This window comes from Chlamydotis macqueenii, chromosome 1 (assembly GCF_036417535.1).
Source record: "Chlamydotis macqueenii isolate bChlMac1 chromosome 1, bChlMac1.mat, whole genome shotgun sequence".
NCBI classification, from domain to species: Eukaryota; Metazoa; Chordata; class Aves; order Otidiformes; family Otididae; genus Chlamydotis; species Chlamydotis macqueenii.
The window spans coordinates 11116638-11134874 of record NC_141556.1 but is presented as its reverse complement, the minus strand read 5'-3'; the positions used below and the strand labels follow the sequence as shown (position 1 = coordinate 11134874).

Below are 18237 nucleotides of genomic sequence, written 5' to 3'. Positions count from 1 at the left end.
TTAATAAATATTTGCATTAAAATTTTAATAGCAAAAAAACCTCAAGACATACAGAAGAGATGTTTTTTAGGAGGTGCATGTTAGTGATTGCTGAAGTAGTAGGCCTTTTAAAAGAATCCAAATCTGCATGTATAAATTAAATCTCTGAAATAATTGTTCTTTTTCTAGAACATAAATAAGACTTATTTTATTAAGAATTAATACTAATATTGCAACTGAAGGAGGAAATTTGGCATAATTATGAAATATTAACGTTTTCTAAATAGCAAGAATCATAGAATTGTTTAAGGTGGAAAAGTCCTTTAAGATCATCGAGTCCAATTGTAAACCTAGCACTGAGAAGTCCACCATGAAAACAAGTCTACACATCTTTTAAATACCTCCAGGGATGGTGACTCAACCACTTCCCTGGGTAGCTTCTTCCAATGCTTAATAATCCTTTCAGTGAATAAATTTTTCCTAATATTCTCCTCTGGCACAACTTGAGGCCATTTCCTCTCATCCTATCACTTGTTACTTGGGAGAAGAGATCAACACCCACCTAATTACAACCTCCTTTCAGGTAGTTGTAGAGAGCGACAAGGTCCCCACTCACCCTTCTTTTCTCCATACTAAACCACCCTAGTTCCCTCAGCTGCTTCTCACAGGACTTGTTCTCAAGCCCTTCACCTGCTTCATTACCCTTCTTTGGATGTGAAGAAACAGAACTTGAGTATGTTTCTCTAGGATGAGTAAATCCAGCCCTTAAATAGATATGCTGAACCAACAAGGCATCAGTGGCTGAGACATTTGAGACTAATTTCTCTTTCCAAGCTATAATTAGAACTCATAGGGAACTTTTTCATAGTATCTTCTTAAGTCAAAACATTTTTTTCTGATCAGCTAGACAAAAAAAAAGCTTACATGACTGACACAAAGGACATCCTCTCAATAAACCAGAAGTTCTAAATACTACACTTTCTTGGTATCTTTTCCCTAAATTAGAATTAGAATTTAGAATTAAATAAAGACATTAAAAGCAGAACAAAACAAAACCTCCTTTTTTTTTCTGCTCCCTCTTTAACTTTTTTATTTGAGGATTGTTATGAAGGAAAGAAAAATACTTATTTCAACATATATAGCCCCATAAACATATTGGCAACTCAACCAGAACCAATGCAGCCTCAATGCTGCATTTTTATATTTTACAAAGTCCATATAGTGCAGATCTGCAAAACACTTCAGCCCACTAAGCTGAAATTCCTAGGATTCAAAATTTTTCATTGTGATTCAGAACATTTTAAAATAGTAACTCAGGCTGGTGTCGGGTTTTGTTACTGCACTCTGTGTTGATGCCATGTTAGTGTTACTTGTTTCTTAACAGATTGGCCCTGACTCACAAAGAAGTATCCTTAACTCGACAATAAAGGTTATTATAAACTTCATTCCAAGACTTCAAAAAGACATAAAAGGTAGTAAACTGACACAGAACTACTACCTGGTGGAATAAAATTTGGGGTTTTGTTTTTTTCGGGGGGGAGGGTTGTAAGCTTTTTTTTCTAGGGGAAAAAAATTCTGAGGAAAGTCAAAGAAAATGAGAATAAACTCTGGAACAGTGTTTCCTTTCCTGCCTTGCCTACCTGATTTGGATTCATATTGTAGAATGAGTCACCTCAAGACCTTTCCTAATATTATTTAATTATAACAGATAGAAGTCTTTTACTTCACACCATAATCTACTATCACTATATGGTGTATTTAGATTCAAAATCCAATGTTTAAGCTTTGTAATCCTGTTTCCAGAAGTGATTAGCACCTGCAGTCCCTGTGAATTTAATCAGAGGACACAAATGTCTTTCAAATTTAGGTTAGTTTTAATTAATTTTACTTAAGGCATGCAAATTTTAAAACTCAGGATAGTAGAATTGTTTGTTTTATCTGAATTCCAGTACTCGTAACTCTATATAAGCATATCAAATAGTTCTGCTTGACATGATCTATGTACCTTCTTTAATTGCCTTACAGCAGAAGCATCAATTACAACAGTGATGCCATCAATCTCTGAAGAATACTTGATTAAAAAGTGCAAATGAAGCATGCTGGCAATTCTGATTAATACATTTACAACATTTTTCTATGGTTTTATAAATTAAATCTGTAATGAAGACAAGCAGTTGTATTATCTCAAGTGAAGGTGAGGATAACTTGTCTTCTCCCCAGAAGACATTAAGATTTTTAATAGTTAAAGCCAGATAGCAAACTTCAAACTTAAATTAAGAGTTTTAGTAGAATCAGGAACTGAAATGTCATATATTTTATTTAAAACTTGGAACTGGATTTTCAATTTCCCCAAAGCTTATTACAGTCATATAAGTGATCAGAAAGTGCATGAAAACAGTTATTCTGTAACATTTTACATCTGCTTTCCACTCATGTGAAATATTTCTTACAAATAATATAGAAGATAATATAAGCCTGGGAAACAGAGCCAGAAAATGGTTTATTCAGAGTAAAGTAAATTGTTTACATTTATCATTTTGATTTTCCAATCTTATAATTACAAGTTTATTACATTTCAAAAAGTGAATGATACTGCTGTCAGGATTTTTTTTTCTCTCAGCACACTCACTGTCTCATCAGTAAGTCAGATGACTGTATGAGGGAAGTCAGAATTAGAACATAAAATATTATCTCATTCTTGAGGAAACTTAAAGATGTTTCTAAGTTTCCTGGTTTCTGCAAAATATTTAAATATTACTCTTAAGAGTTCAATTAATCTTTTCATTCCCTTAATTTTCTGAGGTTACAGGCAATGAAATAAAAAGAAGTATATTACTTACATCATTCTGATCATCTTTTGCGTTGTAGTAGATTATATCATTATTCTGTAAAAGAAAGAAAGGAAAAGTAATTGTTAATTTGAAAGTAGAGAATAAAGTTAGCTAGCAGTAATTTGTACTAAAACACATTTTAAAGTAAACCTGCATTTCTTTATGTATTCTTTTAGAAATATGACAGAATCAGAGTTTTGCTTGCTCTCTGTTACATTTAATATTTGTATAATGCTCACGTTTAACTTCATTCATTTAACGCTTCTTCCCTCGTAAGCTACATAAGTCACTCCAAAAGCCAGCTAGAAAAGTACAGGCAAAGTTGGACAAAGTCCAGAGCTCATAAAAGACTTGTGTAAACTGTTCCTTTTACAGACATACAATGGTTTCACTATGCAGTTAGGTGTTTTATGCACCATGACATCTAGCAGGCAATAGATACAGTGACGCAATGGCATTGCTAGGTGGGTTAAGTATTCATTGCGCACGGGTTTATTGTTTTATTCACCTCTCACGCTGAAAATAATATCTGGGAAAACACATAACAGGAGAGTCTGCCAGTTGTAGCATAGAGTGGAACCTGGCAGCCCTGTGGAAACACTGTGTTGTGTAATTCAAGGCAAGCAATGAAGAAGATTACTAGTTTCCATTACAGAACCAATCAGAAGAGTAACCTCTATAGCAGATTGAAAATTGGGGCATTTCCTACGGAATACAGTTTTGTTTTCTCTTGAGATATTTCTGAACCATTTAAAAGCCTTAAAGATTTAGATTCTTTGTAGTAGCTTTCCACTAAATAGGACTGCAGCCATTTTTGTTTCATTTTTTGAATGAAAGTAAGCAATTGTTATTTGCATTTCTGTATGAAACAGACACATACATGTACATAGCATTTTTTAAGTCCCATTACAGATTTTGAATAAATAAAGTAAAGAAGAAGCTACAGTTCTTCATGTTCAACAGCTTGCTTAAAATATATGATTGCTGCTAATCTGTAATAATAGACTTAATTTATATTTTCAGTTCTGTTTATGGTAATACTTTTGGATTTATGTATCTAAACAAAAAGTTGACTGCAAAAAAAATATTTTATTTTTTTTTTATTTTATAAATACCAACAGGAAAGAATGATTTCAGTAATAATTTTTCAAATGGGTAAGCCAACGACAAATATTATTTGCACTAAAAAAGTACCTTGACAGATGCTACAAGGTAATGCAGTTGATCTTTATAAACCATCATTTTCCTCACTTCATAAATAATGACATTGTTCATTCTCCTTTGTGACCTTTTTGAGGTCCAAACATGAAATACATTATAGATGAGCCAAATGTCATTTTGAGCTAAATGCTATTAACACGAACTCGTCCTCTTTCCTTTTCCCTCAAAATGCATTTTTCCATCAAGACACTGCTCTATCTGCAGGTCAATTGGTTTTGTGTCAGTATCTGGGTAGCTAAGCCATACCTCAGTGTCTTACAAACAGGAGGAAATTCCTTTCATCATTAAAGACCAAAAATAATCGTTTATTCACTTGTTACTTGATTGTTGTAAACAGAAGAGCATGTGAAGCTTGTGGAAGCCTTCAAGAAAGTCAGAAGAAGCGAAACATCAGATTTTCTCCGTATCCTCTTTACTTTGTACATGGTTGTGTACAAAAAAACTGTTCTGCTAATAAATTTATCTGTTCAAAAAGCCATATGATCCTTTAGCAGGAAACATTTAAAACTGCCAAGGATCCAACTCTGAGTGGTACTACCTGGAAATGTTAGCAGAAGTGTTTTCATCACAAGATGATACCTATTTTTTTTTAATGTTGTTTCACTTTAGAAGAAAGGGGAAAAAGAATACTCCTCTGACCACATCTCATTACGTTACATTACGTTACGTTACGTTAGAGCAATTCCCCTGAAATCTCTTCCCTGGAAGCTTCTGTTTGGGAAAAACGATACCAGGAAAAGCAATACAGGCTTACTTATCTGATATTATGTATATATCCCTTTTGTTTAGTGGTTTCATTTTTAAAAGGATTATTTTCATAAAACACAATTCTATTAGGCTTTCTCTTGTATTGAATCTCATCAAGATATCAGTTTATTTCCCCACCCGCTTCCCATTGCTCAAGTTTACTCTAACCGTACACCTTGTCATAGAACCATTTAATGCATAGGGTTTTTAACATTGTTGTCTATGCATACAATTCTGTTTATCTACTTAAACAAAATAATTCTTTATCATCACAAGTGTATTTCCCCCCTTCTTTAAATGTTTTATTTATTTGTTTAAATTGATGGAAGCTGGCATAGCATTGCTATCTACTTGTACTGGACTAAATAGTATTTTTTAAATCACCTATTAAACAATTATGTTTCAGAAACAAGATACATTTACAAGTTAATTGAAATAACCCCCACCACCATCCCAAATGAATTGGGTATTTTGTTAGGCTATTCATATCTTGTAGTTCATTATCCTGCCTGGAGATATTACCTATACAATGCATAAACTAACACTGACACTGGTCATATCTCACTACTCGTAACATAGAAAATATGAGATACAAAGTGCTACAACACACTGAATGCTGTACAGTTCACAAATTAGATTCATGGATCAGTTATATCTTTAGAGGACAATTTTTCATAATTTAACCACTTCTATCTGACAAGAGCAAATTGCTCTGATGCTATTTCTCAAGTGAGTAGTTTAGTTATTTATTAGCTTCTTGACACAAAGAATTTTAGTCTTCCCACTATTACACACTTCTGCCACCAGGTAATACTGCACACTTACTCAGCAAGCCTAAGACACAATGTAAATATCCTAGATATTTATTTTTGCTCTTTATCCAGTAATGCTATGAGACAGAGGCATAAATACTCAGATATTTCTGTTCATGAACGAGAGGACTTAGTAAGACAATCCTGAAGCTGAATTTATGGAAGAATGACTTTTGGAGACCATATGCATAAGTTAGGAACTTTATCATAGTATCAGTAGACAAGTTTATAAAATTTATGCAGTTGGAAAGGTGAAAGGTAGTTTTCACTGTCTTAGTTCCCTTTTCAAAGCAAACAGTTTCAGCATCTGACGAGGATATGAAAGGCATATAAAAATTACATTAAGAATCAGGCCATAAATATTTCAGTTGTGACTCTTACTATTTTCTTCTATTCTATCTTAATAATCTTTTTTCTTCCACACTTTCATTGGTATTATTGTCTGCTGAAGTTAGATTGTTCTGTTGTCTTTATATTGCTTTTCATTTCAGTAGTACTTTGTTTCCCAGCTTTTTGTATAAAACAATTCCAATGGGAAACACTACATATTGTGTAGTATTAACGACTTCCTAAATTTCACCACACAGAGTCCAAAGCTTCTGGTCTCTATTGTCTCTATATCTAGAGATCTGAAGAAACACACAAATTCATCAAATAGAATAAAAGCATGAGAAAATCTAAACTTTCAGAACATCTGCAGATGAAGTTTGGATTCACACCAACACTAACCTACACTCGCATTTTGATTCTCTATGGAACAAGTTTACAGACGCAGACTATTGATGCAACTCAGTTAAATGTCTAATCTCAACTCAAGGTTATGTGAATGAAGCTGAAGTTGGCTTGTCATTACAGGAAATAATACTTTTTAAAAATCTAATTCATTCAAGAACAGCACAAAGAGATTACGTTGCAACAAGACATATCTGACTCTGCAGTAAATTATATAAAGTAAATCATGATAATATATCTACGTCATTTTGTTGGTAAAAGCTATACATCCTCCTGTACTCTACCAAGTGCCAAAGACAAAAGCACCTTGTCATCATTGCCACGTATTGGCTTCTGTAGGACAACCTACTCTGCAAATCCTATGCTAGAATGCCAAGAATTGTTCATGAAATTACGGACCCCATCAGCTGGTCAAATCTCTTTTTCAGTGGAAACAATGTATGTGTGATTTTTGACGTATCTGCTTTTCCACAAGAGATGTTTGCATTTCATTTGTTAAATAAAAGGAAAAAACAAAGAAACAGAAAAAAAAAACAAAACAAAACAAACAAAAGAAAAACAAAACAAAACAAAACAAAACAACCCAGGCAAACCTCGAAATCTTAAGATTTTCAACAAATGTCTAATATTATCGATGCAGAAATGCTGCTCTCAAGGAAGCTATGATTAAGATTTCTTATGCCCTGATCTACCTAACTTAGATCATATGATGTAGCCCAAAATGGAGTTAGGCATACAGGGGAGACTGAAGGCCTAAAATAAATTATAGAAGTTTGTGATACACTATAATGGACTACACGAAAAAATATATATTAAAAAAAAAATGAGGGAGGGGGAGAAACCAGTTTTCTGCAGCTTTTCATATAGTAAGAAATTATTTTAATGTGTTAATTAAGATAGACCTTACAATTACTCTTTTTTTTTCCTAAAAGTAGCACTTCTAAAACAATTGTAGACAAAATGTGAAAGCAAAAAATAACACACTTTTCCATTACTTTATTTGATACAGAGATGTCAGAAAGTAATGAACTCTCTCAGAAAAGAAAACAAGATTTTTTGTTAGAGGTCTACTTCAAATATTTTCTTCAATGAACCACTGCAGCTAAACCAATAGTGTAGTAGATTATACTGCAAATATATATCACTGCATAATTATTGATGCATGTATTAAGATCTGAAGGTATGGACAAATATGATTATTTGAATTTTATTTTAAAACTTCCTGTAACATCTGAGTATTTTATACAAAATATGTTAAAGTAAGCAAAAAGAGACAACGTATAAAAGCTCCTTTATGTTGCAGTAACCTTCTAGTAGTGATACCTATGAGGATTCCTTTATTCTGCAGGTAATGAGGTAGATTAAGAAATCAAAAGCCAAGAAAAACCAAACCATATTACAAATATATATCTGATTTTCACTCTTCAGTTTAAAAATAAGTTATTAGAATTACAGATAAAAATTTGGAGAACATTTTAAAATCATATTAGTCCCACAAAATATGAAAATACACAGAACACTAGTGAAAGAACTGGGAGTCCTGTTGCTCAGCATGCAGCAATAAAAATACTAATAATACTGGTTTATTTATTCTTTCATAGACATGCCAGATGAAATTAGTGTAAATACCTATAAATCCTAAAAAAAAAAAAAATATTTCATTAAGTGTTGGTAAAATCCCTCTGCTTTAATTTTAAAAAATATTTTCTTGTATCCCCTTAGATAGACACACATTAAAAAAAGTCCACACTAACACCTTCAGGGTAATTAAGATTTAAAACCAACCTAATAAATCCTATGACAAATAAGCCAGGTAGTTTTAGTTGAATCTCTTACACAGTCTGACGTGAAATTTAAGGTACTGTTAGACTCCAGATAAGAAAGCTAAATATGGCCTAGCACAGATAAAAAATTACGTTTACTCCTAAACAGAATAACTTTAGGGAATAAAAGCCTGCAAATAGGGAAAAAAGGAAAGAATGCCAACTACTACAATATCTTCTGTTATAGCTTTGTAATTTTACCTAATTATTACCAGCTAATAATTGTTGTGGTTTTTGGTTTTGTTTTTTTTTTCCCTTCAGTATCCATGAGTAGAAATACTGATTTACCTCCTGCCTTTAAAGTAAACACAAAGTCAGGCAATATAGCAAATTAGTTGCAATTACTGTAGCTGAACATGGGCTGAAAGAAATGGATTAGTGCATTTAAAACAGAATCTTGAAATAGGACTTAAAAAAAAGACCTTTTAAAAAGCAAACTATTTTGAATTTTAAAAATTACAAATATCAAACAGTTCAGTAATAGCCCGGTTTAGAAATATTTCCCCATATTACCCATAATATGGACAAATGAGTCACCTGGGTTGGACACTTTTTCAAAAAACATAATTTGATTAAAGAACTACTTTCTCAGAATATTAAATTTCAAACACTAATAAAAAATTTCCAGGTCTGCACTATAATTTATGGTAAGCCTTTTTCATCGGATTTGTGTAAAGGGCTTTTCTCAAGATTCTACTGAGACTAATAATTGGGATGAAAAGATGAAGGTGAAGATTACAGGAAATAACGCAAAGGAGGATTAAAGGTGCTGCATACTCTTTGTCATAGAATACTCTTTCTTTCAGAAAGTGAGAAAGATAGATTTATTCAGCATTCATTTACAGGTTATTCCTTCACTGAAATTATCAATGTGGAAACCTTCAAATTTATGGACAGTTTTCATTACATGGTCACTTTTGCATTCAGAGAGGCATCAGAGTGATAAATAAAATGAGTAATTTATTAATCATCTGCGTGCTAGACAGAGGGACTAAGACATACAACCCTCATACAAACAGATAATTTATCAGACAAGAGTAATGTACAGATATAGATTCCAAATAAAAACACATTATACAAAAAAAATGCACTTTTAAGCCCTTGACATCAGTTCCGAGGGATTTTGATCTGAGGCTACAACCAAAGATTACAGTGCTAATGGTGGTCAGAATTTAGGCATCTGAGTTAAAAACGGAGATAATGAAAACGTTCATTGAGGTCTAAACTTGGAAGAATCTAAAACTGTGGAAGTACTTGAGTTTCCAATATTAATATTTTCTAAGTACTTTACTATCTGACATGCCAGGAAAGCCAAGCATCAAGGCGGAACCAGCCTGCGTTGGTGCCAAGTCACTGCCCAGAGCGCAGAACGGAGACTGGCCAGAGCATGCATCCCATGAGCTCTAGGCTGGGCTCTGCCAGATCACCAGCACCGTGACCAGGGCAGATCTGAGCTAACTCTGTGCCTGGGGAGTGTGTGTGCAAAGATTGCACTGCCACAGCCCTTCCATCGCTTGGTCCACTTAGTGACACGAGCTTTGCAGTGGCACATTGTCACATGTTGCTTTTCTCACCGTGACAATATAAAATTACATGCTGATTTTTAACCTCTCTTGATTTAATTTGTCTTGTGCAAATTATAATTAGTAAAGCTGAGTAAGATATTGGTTTTTTTATATCATGTTCAAAGCTCAGGAGAAAACTCCGCTATAACATACTTCTACCACCCTCTAGTACAGTTGATTATGTCACAGAATGACTGCCATTTTAGTTAGTTAAACTGAAAATTTCCCTTCAAGAATAATATTTTGATCTACACTAAAAGCCAAAGCATCATATGGAAGAGTATATGCAAATACTAACCATGCACTACACTACAGCTACAATACAGCATATGGCAGTGATTGCATATGGGAACCGATACCAAACATACATCATTTTACAATTTTAGCCTTTCGGAATTCTACTTCAACATTCCTGCAATGGAAGACCTTTTTTTTTCCATGTTACTGTAATCAATCACCCTCATAATTGGTACAACATTGGTGAATGGGAATGTGTATGTACCTACAAAACTGAAAGATCAACTCTCTAGCTGGCAGGTATTGGCAGTGTCTTAAAGTCAACCAAGACTAATTCAAATGAAATACTTCTTTTGTTCTTACGAACAAAATTGTTGCAGAGTACATTTTTCTTTCTCATAAATGCTGTACATCTTAATAAAAGGTTCTCTGTACCTAAGACTATGAAATTATCTGTCCCCAGTTGGCTATGCAATCTTTCACATTCCGTTACTTCTCACTTTCATGTAGAATCGAAACCTTGATGCAACAGATACCAACAGTCACAGGCTACAGAACAGAACTGTACTCTAATTAATCCTAACCATCCTAGAAAATAAATTAAATATTTCCACAAAGAATTGTTTTGTACAGATTTAAGAGAGGAGATAAGTTTACTAAGGTAAGCACCACAAGTCTATAATAACTTGTAAAGAATGATCAGAGCATACCTTGACAGCAGGACTTAAGTTTCAAAGCTATTAAATTTGTTTTATTTATTTATTTTCATCAGATCAAAGTAAGGACATCTGCCTGTACTGAGCAGATGGAGAAATCTACCATTTCTGAAAACTTAATTTCCCCCATACACTTTAATGGGAGAGGTGACACTGAGTAAGAGACTTTGTGTTGGGAAAGACCATTGTTTTTCTGGCAGTCTGCAATCTATTTGTGTGGTTTTGGTTTGGCTGTCTCTCAAGTAAAAACCAGCAATTAATTTTAGAAACCCTACGCATTATTTGCTTACTTCCATCCTATGTGTACTCCGTAGCTAAACTACCTGCTGGGAGCTCCATATCTAAGGTAAGATTCTGGAAAAAAAAAGAATCCTTGAGATAGACAGTTACTTTCACCTTTTAAATGGACTATTCTGTAAAACGGTTATATATGACAAAAAGAAGGCTATAGGCATTAAAAAAGCTTCACCTCCAAATCTCTCCATGCTACAATTCAAATAATAGTGTCGTGACTCCTGATGCAAGCCATACCAGTAGTGACCAGCGGGGCAGGATAAGAATCACTTATTTTAACAGTTGATTACTTGATTGTCTGGTTCTATAGCTACTTGGAAAGAGAACTGAAATGTCTTTAATTTTCTTTATCATATTTTTGAAATTGCTAGTTTGGAATTTTAAACATTGTGGATGATTTTTTTTTGAAGAAGAATGTGATATAGAGGAAACATAGTAAATATCATCAACTTTGCCCATAACTCTCCACCATTTTATTTCAGTTTGAGCCAAAACTCATGGAAGTCAACAAAACACATTTTAGAGCAAGCCTAATATAGACATAAGTTTAATTGTTATGAATAGAAAGTTATAAATAATATTACTATTGTCCCAATGGGTACAAACACCAAAAATCAATATCCAGTCCCATTCAAGTAGAAGAAAGACTTATAATATGCCTCTGGCCTACGCTGGTAGCTGGATAACAAAAAGTTACAATTTCAAAGAGTTACTCTCTCCCTCTCCTTCTACCAGCCAGACCTCCCTCAATATTCTTACCATCTCCCCAAAGAAAGACTAAAAAATCTAGGATTTCATGTACTTGCATGTGTCATAAATGAATAGGATAGAAAATGAAAAGGAGAGTCTTCTGTAGTTAATGAGCTTAAAAGAATTGGCTAGATACATAAAGAGATACAAATAACTACCTATCTTCTATATTCCTGCTCCAGTTCTCTAGGTGAAAAGCAAAGTAGGCAGAGACAATCCTGACAGACAAAAATATTTTAAAGCCCCTTAATTTTTTTTGGTAAACATATTCTTCCAAAAGGTTCAGGAAACTACTAATCTTCTCATCACAGTAACTTCCGGAAAGTGTAAGCAATTGCGAACGGCTTCTTTATATAAGGCAAAATGCAATTGATTACAAAGCAGATTTCCAGGTGGGAAAATGAAATTAATTTGTTAGCAGCTAATTAACCTCTATATCACACTATCCTATCTGTTTAATTAAAGCAGCAAAGTCTGTTTACTTTATTCAGCATTACTTTATTTAGTTGATGAAAGAACATAAAAATAAAATAAATAATAATAAAGAAAAATTATCTAAACTGATTGTAGATTATCTAGATAGTAAATACTAGGACCAGTACAGTACAGGGGCCTAGTTAAAAAAAATTGGACATGAATTTAAGTCATATTCAGAGGAAATTGCCATTGGCATTCTGAATTCATACTTACACAGGTGCTAGAATGTAATGAACTAGGCTACATCTCTTGTATGATCATAACCAAATATAGGAAATATGCCAGTTCCCCAACTGCAACAAATTTGCCAAAACCTTTGAGGAATTTTTTTTTACCAGGTAATAGGCAAACTTATAATACAACTTGTCCCAAATTTGTCCCCAAAATGTATTACATTACTACTGTGCTCCGTTCATTATAGCCAACAAATAAGATCATTTTTAGGAATGTTGCAATTGGTGGTTACAAATTATTTAAAGGAATCTAACTTTAGGCATATGACACCACAGTGGAGTAAAAACTCAGGAGTCCAATTTTTCAGTGATCCATAATGGCGACTGAAGACATAAGGTATATTCCAAGCCTCAGCCAAACCCAGCTGTGCACTGAGGTCAGCAGTCCCTAGAATATCTCTCTGGACCTTCATAATCTCAAACTCCAGGACCTAGAACCTCAGAATACATGTCTATTTGTAAAATTATATTTATATCACTTTTTTTTTTTGCATGCAGATTCATATTCATTTATCTCACACTTGGGGTAAATCAGAAAATTATTAAAAATATTAGTGCTGAGCAGAGGCACAAGTAATGAAAAATGCTGGTAGATCACGACAGAGAAACCTTGATGATTTGCTTACTGCTTGCGTTTTCATCAGATGATAGCTCGGTATGATAAAATGTATAAAGAAGAGACTACACAAAAGTGAACTCTGCAAGCCATGATTGCCAGTATTACACAAGTAAATTTATACTATCCTAATCCTTCTGGCTTTGTAATGTATTAAACAATTGATGGCCATAAGTAACTGAATTATAACTTTTCTATTTAAGTAATTATGATCAACTATATAAAATGCAGAGCATATTCTTAAAGATAATTTGTTTGCTTCTGGCAATAAAATGGACACTATTATTCTATAAACAAGGTTATTCTCCCTTCCTCCTCTTTAAATTTTCACAGACAACTTTGAGATTTAATTCTGATAAACATGGTTTTCCATAGAATATCAATTACTACAAAACATATGTCTTCATCTTAGTTATTTAAAAATGCTTGGAAATGAAAGATGAAAACATGTAAGACATTTTTATATTTACATACATACATATGCTTTGAGAATATCTCCGATGACTGAAACAGTTCCACAGAAACAGAAATCTCCTCCTTTATTTAGTTTTCTTCTGCATTTCTCTCTTCAGAAATAGTATATAGCAAAGAATATATTACACAAAGTAACTGTAACTAAATTCTAAGCAAAAATACTTAGACAATATTAATGTCTTTTAAGAATCTCACTGGAATAGAAAAATGCCTACATTTTGGAGCTGTTTTTTTTTTTTTTTTAAACTGGAGCAGCAGAGGGTTTTATACCTCTCTTTCTTTCCTTTTTTTTTTTTTCAATATGTAAAAGCTAAAACACAAAGATATTATAACTTGTATTTCTGCAGGCAAACTAAACACACTATTTTCTCCTTAGTGTTACAATACTGTGTAACACAGGAAAAAATATTTTTTATGTATAAATTACAAAATCTGATCCAAACTTTGGATTACATGTTACATAGCTGACACCAACCTACGGAGTTACTGATTTCAAATAAATGAATTAAAAGTATTTAATCTCTTTCCCTGTCTGTATCAATTCTTAATTTGGTTTATTCAATCACTTAAAGTGTGTCCACAAAAAACTACAGAGTTATAACATACAAAAAAAAAGCAATTGCTGTAACTTATCATATAAAATTTGCATAAAAAAATTAGAAAAAAAAATCAGATCTCTCAGTTTCCTTCTACTTTTAAAAAGTACCATTCCAAAAGGTAATAAAGTTCAAAGTATGTCAGGCTATGTCTCCTTTTCACGTGATTTTGGTTTCTCCATATAATAAATGCACCTGGCATATTGACTGTTAATTATCTCAATGGGCCTCTTTACAAAGATAAATATTACTGGCTTTGTTAAGATTTTACTTTAAATGATTATTCTAGATCTCTGATGTGTTAGAAGGAAAGTTACTGTGGACAATAGTTAACAGGCTTTAAGAAATATCCCAGGTTCACCTAATTAATAAAGAACAGAAGGAATCATAATTTAATTATTCAGCTTTGACACTTGTTTTATGCATATCTTCCGCTCAATCACTGCAATAAAGCACAACTCCATGAGTACACCTCATTTTGGAAGCTATTCAGTAGTATGAAACAAGCCAGCAGCTGGAAAATGTCATTCATTTTACTATTTAACACAAAACGATGAAGACTATTCCAGTTAATCACTACAAGCAAAAGGACCATATAAAGATAATTAAAACATAATTACTTTTCTTTTTAATTATTGTATATATCACACTGGTATGCTGGAATTTATGCAGAAAAGCAGTAAGATTTGAGAGCTGTATCAACATCTTCCTATTATGTTTCCCATTCTCTATCTTAAAAAGTGGACTAAAGGAAAAGATATTTGTGTTTTCTTCCCTGAATCATAACAGGGGGTTTTACCATTTATTTGATGCTTATGCCACAAATTGCAAAGAAATTCAGAGACACCCAGACTTCGGTTCACTAAGTCAGCAGGACAAGGCACTTGGATGAGCATTTGCACTATCACAACCACAAGCTGCTTTATTTCAGGGAATCTCATACAGCTCTTGACAGCAAACTGTGCAATTTTAAAAGATTTCATATTCTTTATTTAATAGTGAAAGGCTATGACCTCTTTCCACCACCTAGTCCTGTCATTTTCTAGAGATAGTAGAGGGGTTCTTTCTTGGTTTTGCTTTCCCACCCCCCCCCCACCCCGAGTACCATGAAAGACAGGTGAAAACTGCCAAAACAAATGCTCTTTTAAAACAGGGAACAAACAAAAACAAAGGAAAACAGATGCTAGCTACATCCTCCAATACTTTTGTGGAAGATGTGCCAATAGTTCAGTACTAAGCAAAACAGAACAGTCCAAAATACAAGTAGAAGAGGGAAAAGAACCAAGGAAAACCAAAATCAAATTATTCTTTAATTGTCTTGTGTTTTCATATAACTGAGGCAAATTAACTTCTACCAGTGAAAACTGAAAAATAAATAGTAAAAGTAGTAATAGTAAAAAACAAGATGCTCAGACAAAAGGTTATATAAAGAAAAGCAAGATTAAAAATTGGTGTCACTAAAATACTTTATGGCTTATTTAATATTTAGCAATTAATCTGGACTCGTGCACAGAACCAGAAACAAGGATTGTATCTCTTTAAACTTGGCTGTAGTCTCTTCTTTTACTTTCCCTTTTGAGAAATCTCTTTTTTTTTTTTTTTTTTTAATTTTTGCTCTTTCAGTAAAATAGGGATAAGAACTACTTACATCCTATGTACATCCTGCAATGGCAAGAGCAGTTAGAACCCAACGTTTGCTAACATCCACTTATGGACAAGTCCTTACGAGCCTGCCTGGCACTGAGCAGCACCCCGGAGCCTCCCCTACCCACCCATGGGCCCAGGAGCCCTGCTTCAGCTCAGCCTGGCTCCCTCAGTCCCTGCCTCAGTGATGGGCCTGTCTCCAGCCCTGCCTCTGTTCCCATGTCCTAGATAGACCTCTGCCCTATAACAGACCCCTTGGATGTACGCTGCAGCCCAACTCCAGCTTATCTCTCTCCCTGGCCCCATCCCCGTTTCCTTCAGATGGTAACCCCTAGATGGACCCTGCATTGGGTTCTTCAGTCACCATGTCTGGAACCATTGATGGACCCTGTTACCAGCAACCAGCTCTGCCCACCCTGGTCAGCCCCACAGGACAGCACCCATTGGCGAGGGCACAGCCTGTGCTGGGTCACATCCAGCTCCAGCTGGACTGCTTTGGGAGTGGCCAGCCCTTGCTGTTGCCTGACCTAGCTATTGACTGCATGGGTGCATTTTCCCTTCTCCTCAGTTTTTTCTAGCCCTGCTGTAGCCACTTTCCAAAACTCTTTTCTGAGCCTAGCTCGAATGTTAAGTGAATAATGGTACTTATCTTTGCTTACTATCATTTCACCCAAAGTTCAGCCACCACTTTCATCGGGTTTATGTGGCAAGGTTTTTTTACTGGAGGGGCCGCAGGGGTGGCTCCTGTGAGGAGCTGCTAGAAGCTTCACCCATGTTCCACAGAGCCAATGTCAGCCGGCTCCAAGACAGACCTGCCACTAGCTAACGCTGAGCTCATCAGTGATGATGGTAGCTCCTTGGCGATAACATATTTAAGAAGGGGGAAAAAAAACCCTGTGCAACTGCAGCCAGAGAGAAGATTGAGAATATGTGAGAGAAATAATTCTGCAGACACTGAGGTCAGTGAAGAAGGAGGGGGAGGAGTAATGTTGCTCCTGACAAGATTCCCCTGCAGCCTGTGGTGCAGCCCATAGTGAAGCAGGCTGTGCCCCTGCAGCCCATGGAGGTCCATGGAGGAGCAGAGATCCACCTGCAGCCCATGGAGGACCCCATGTGGGGGCAGGCGGATGCCTGAAGGAGGCAGTGACCTGGCTTTGTGTAAGCTTTAAATCTGGTTATCTTGAAGCAATAAAGAAAACAAATTCATCTATTTCATATTAAAGCATTTTAAACTCTTGCAAATGTAGCACTGAAGACCTCCCTTGCACTGATAAAAAGTTTTTACATATTTGATCGCATTTCTTTCAGTATTTCCTTATCAAAATATAGATGACATAAGGAGGTGAATGACTTATATGCATTGAATTTTTGACAAACATACCCTAAGTTCTATTACATGTATGGATTTTCACTACTTTACTCTCAGTAGTATATGTAACCCCTTCGGTGGTCTATTCTTGTGTCAGCAAAACCTACTGATATGAATCTGCAAAGGAAATCCAGTCTTGCTGTCTACATCATAGTTTTTTTTCATAACAGCAGTATTCACAACTCATAATAATAACATAACTCATAATAGTGTATATTTTTCATTAAAATACTGGGATATTTGCCCTAGTGCTATTGGTAGAATGTCTGAGAAACTCATTAAACTGATGAATTTTTCCTTCAACTCTCCTTCCGATTTTCAAACTAAATTTATCCATAAATACATATATGTTGCTCTAAAGGAATGTTCATTTTTTTTTCTCTTTAACAGCATTTCCTCCTGGTGTTTATTCTTGACACAGACTCTTTACTGATCAGTAACCACAGTCATTTTTAGGATAGACCATGCTTTATTCTCTGTGGAGAGTATGTCTGTGTTTCAAAATAAAACAGATCAGTCCTGAACACAGACTGCTGTGCATCCATGCTGTGCTTGTTAAAGCTGCCCCCAAGACACCCAGCCCTCACCTAAGCAATGCCCAGACACAGTCTATTGCATAGCATGCACCAGGAGCCATTCTCAACTGACTGTAACAGGTTGTACCTTGCCTCACTTTCCACATGCCACTGATGCTATCTCAACAGATTTTATACCTTTAAATACTCTTACATGCCCTAATGTAACCAATGTAGCACCTGAAGCATGTGAGCTCCCTAGTTTCATGCCTTGAAAATATTATCTTCTAAGTTGCACCACTTTCTTCACATTACTGCAGAAACTTTAAGCAGAAAAGTATGCAAACACTCACAAAAATATTATGGCTTAGAGCCTTCTAAGTATCATCAAGAGAAGTCACAAGATCATCTAGTTTGAACACTATCTATGCCACTTGGTCCAACAGCCAGGTCCATGGATTTGTTTTATTCAACAGTACAGATTTACAGATGTAAGCTTTAGAAATGCAGCTGCATCCTGATCTTGGACTTATTTCTTAGAGAACACCTCAGAGGGCCAGAATTAAGATTCCATCCCTTTCTATGCATGACACATGCACTAACAAG

General features: G+C 34.7%; 1 protein-coding gene across 3 annotated transcripts in view; it reads right to left on the bottom strand.

The window, feature by feature from the left end:
* CACNA2D1 (calcium voltage-gated channel auxiliary subunit alpha2delta 1) overlaps positions 1–18237 on the bottom strand; it is a 405284-nt gene that overhangs the window by 187595 nt on the left and 199452 nt on the right. For all 3 annotated transcript variants that reach the window (XM_086745696.1, XM_086745707.1, XM_086745713.1), the window contains exon 5: positions 2820–2864. In XM_086745696.1, coding sequence (XP_086601822.1) covers positions 2820–2864 — 45 coding nt within the window. The remainder of the gene's footprint in view (positions 1–2819; positions 2865–18237) is intronic.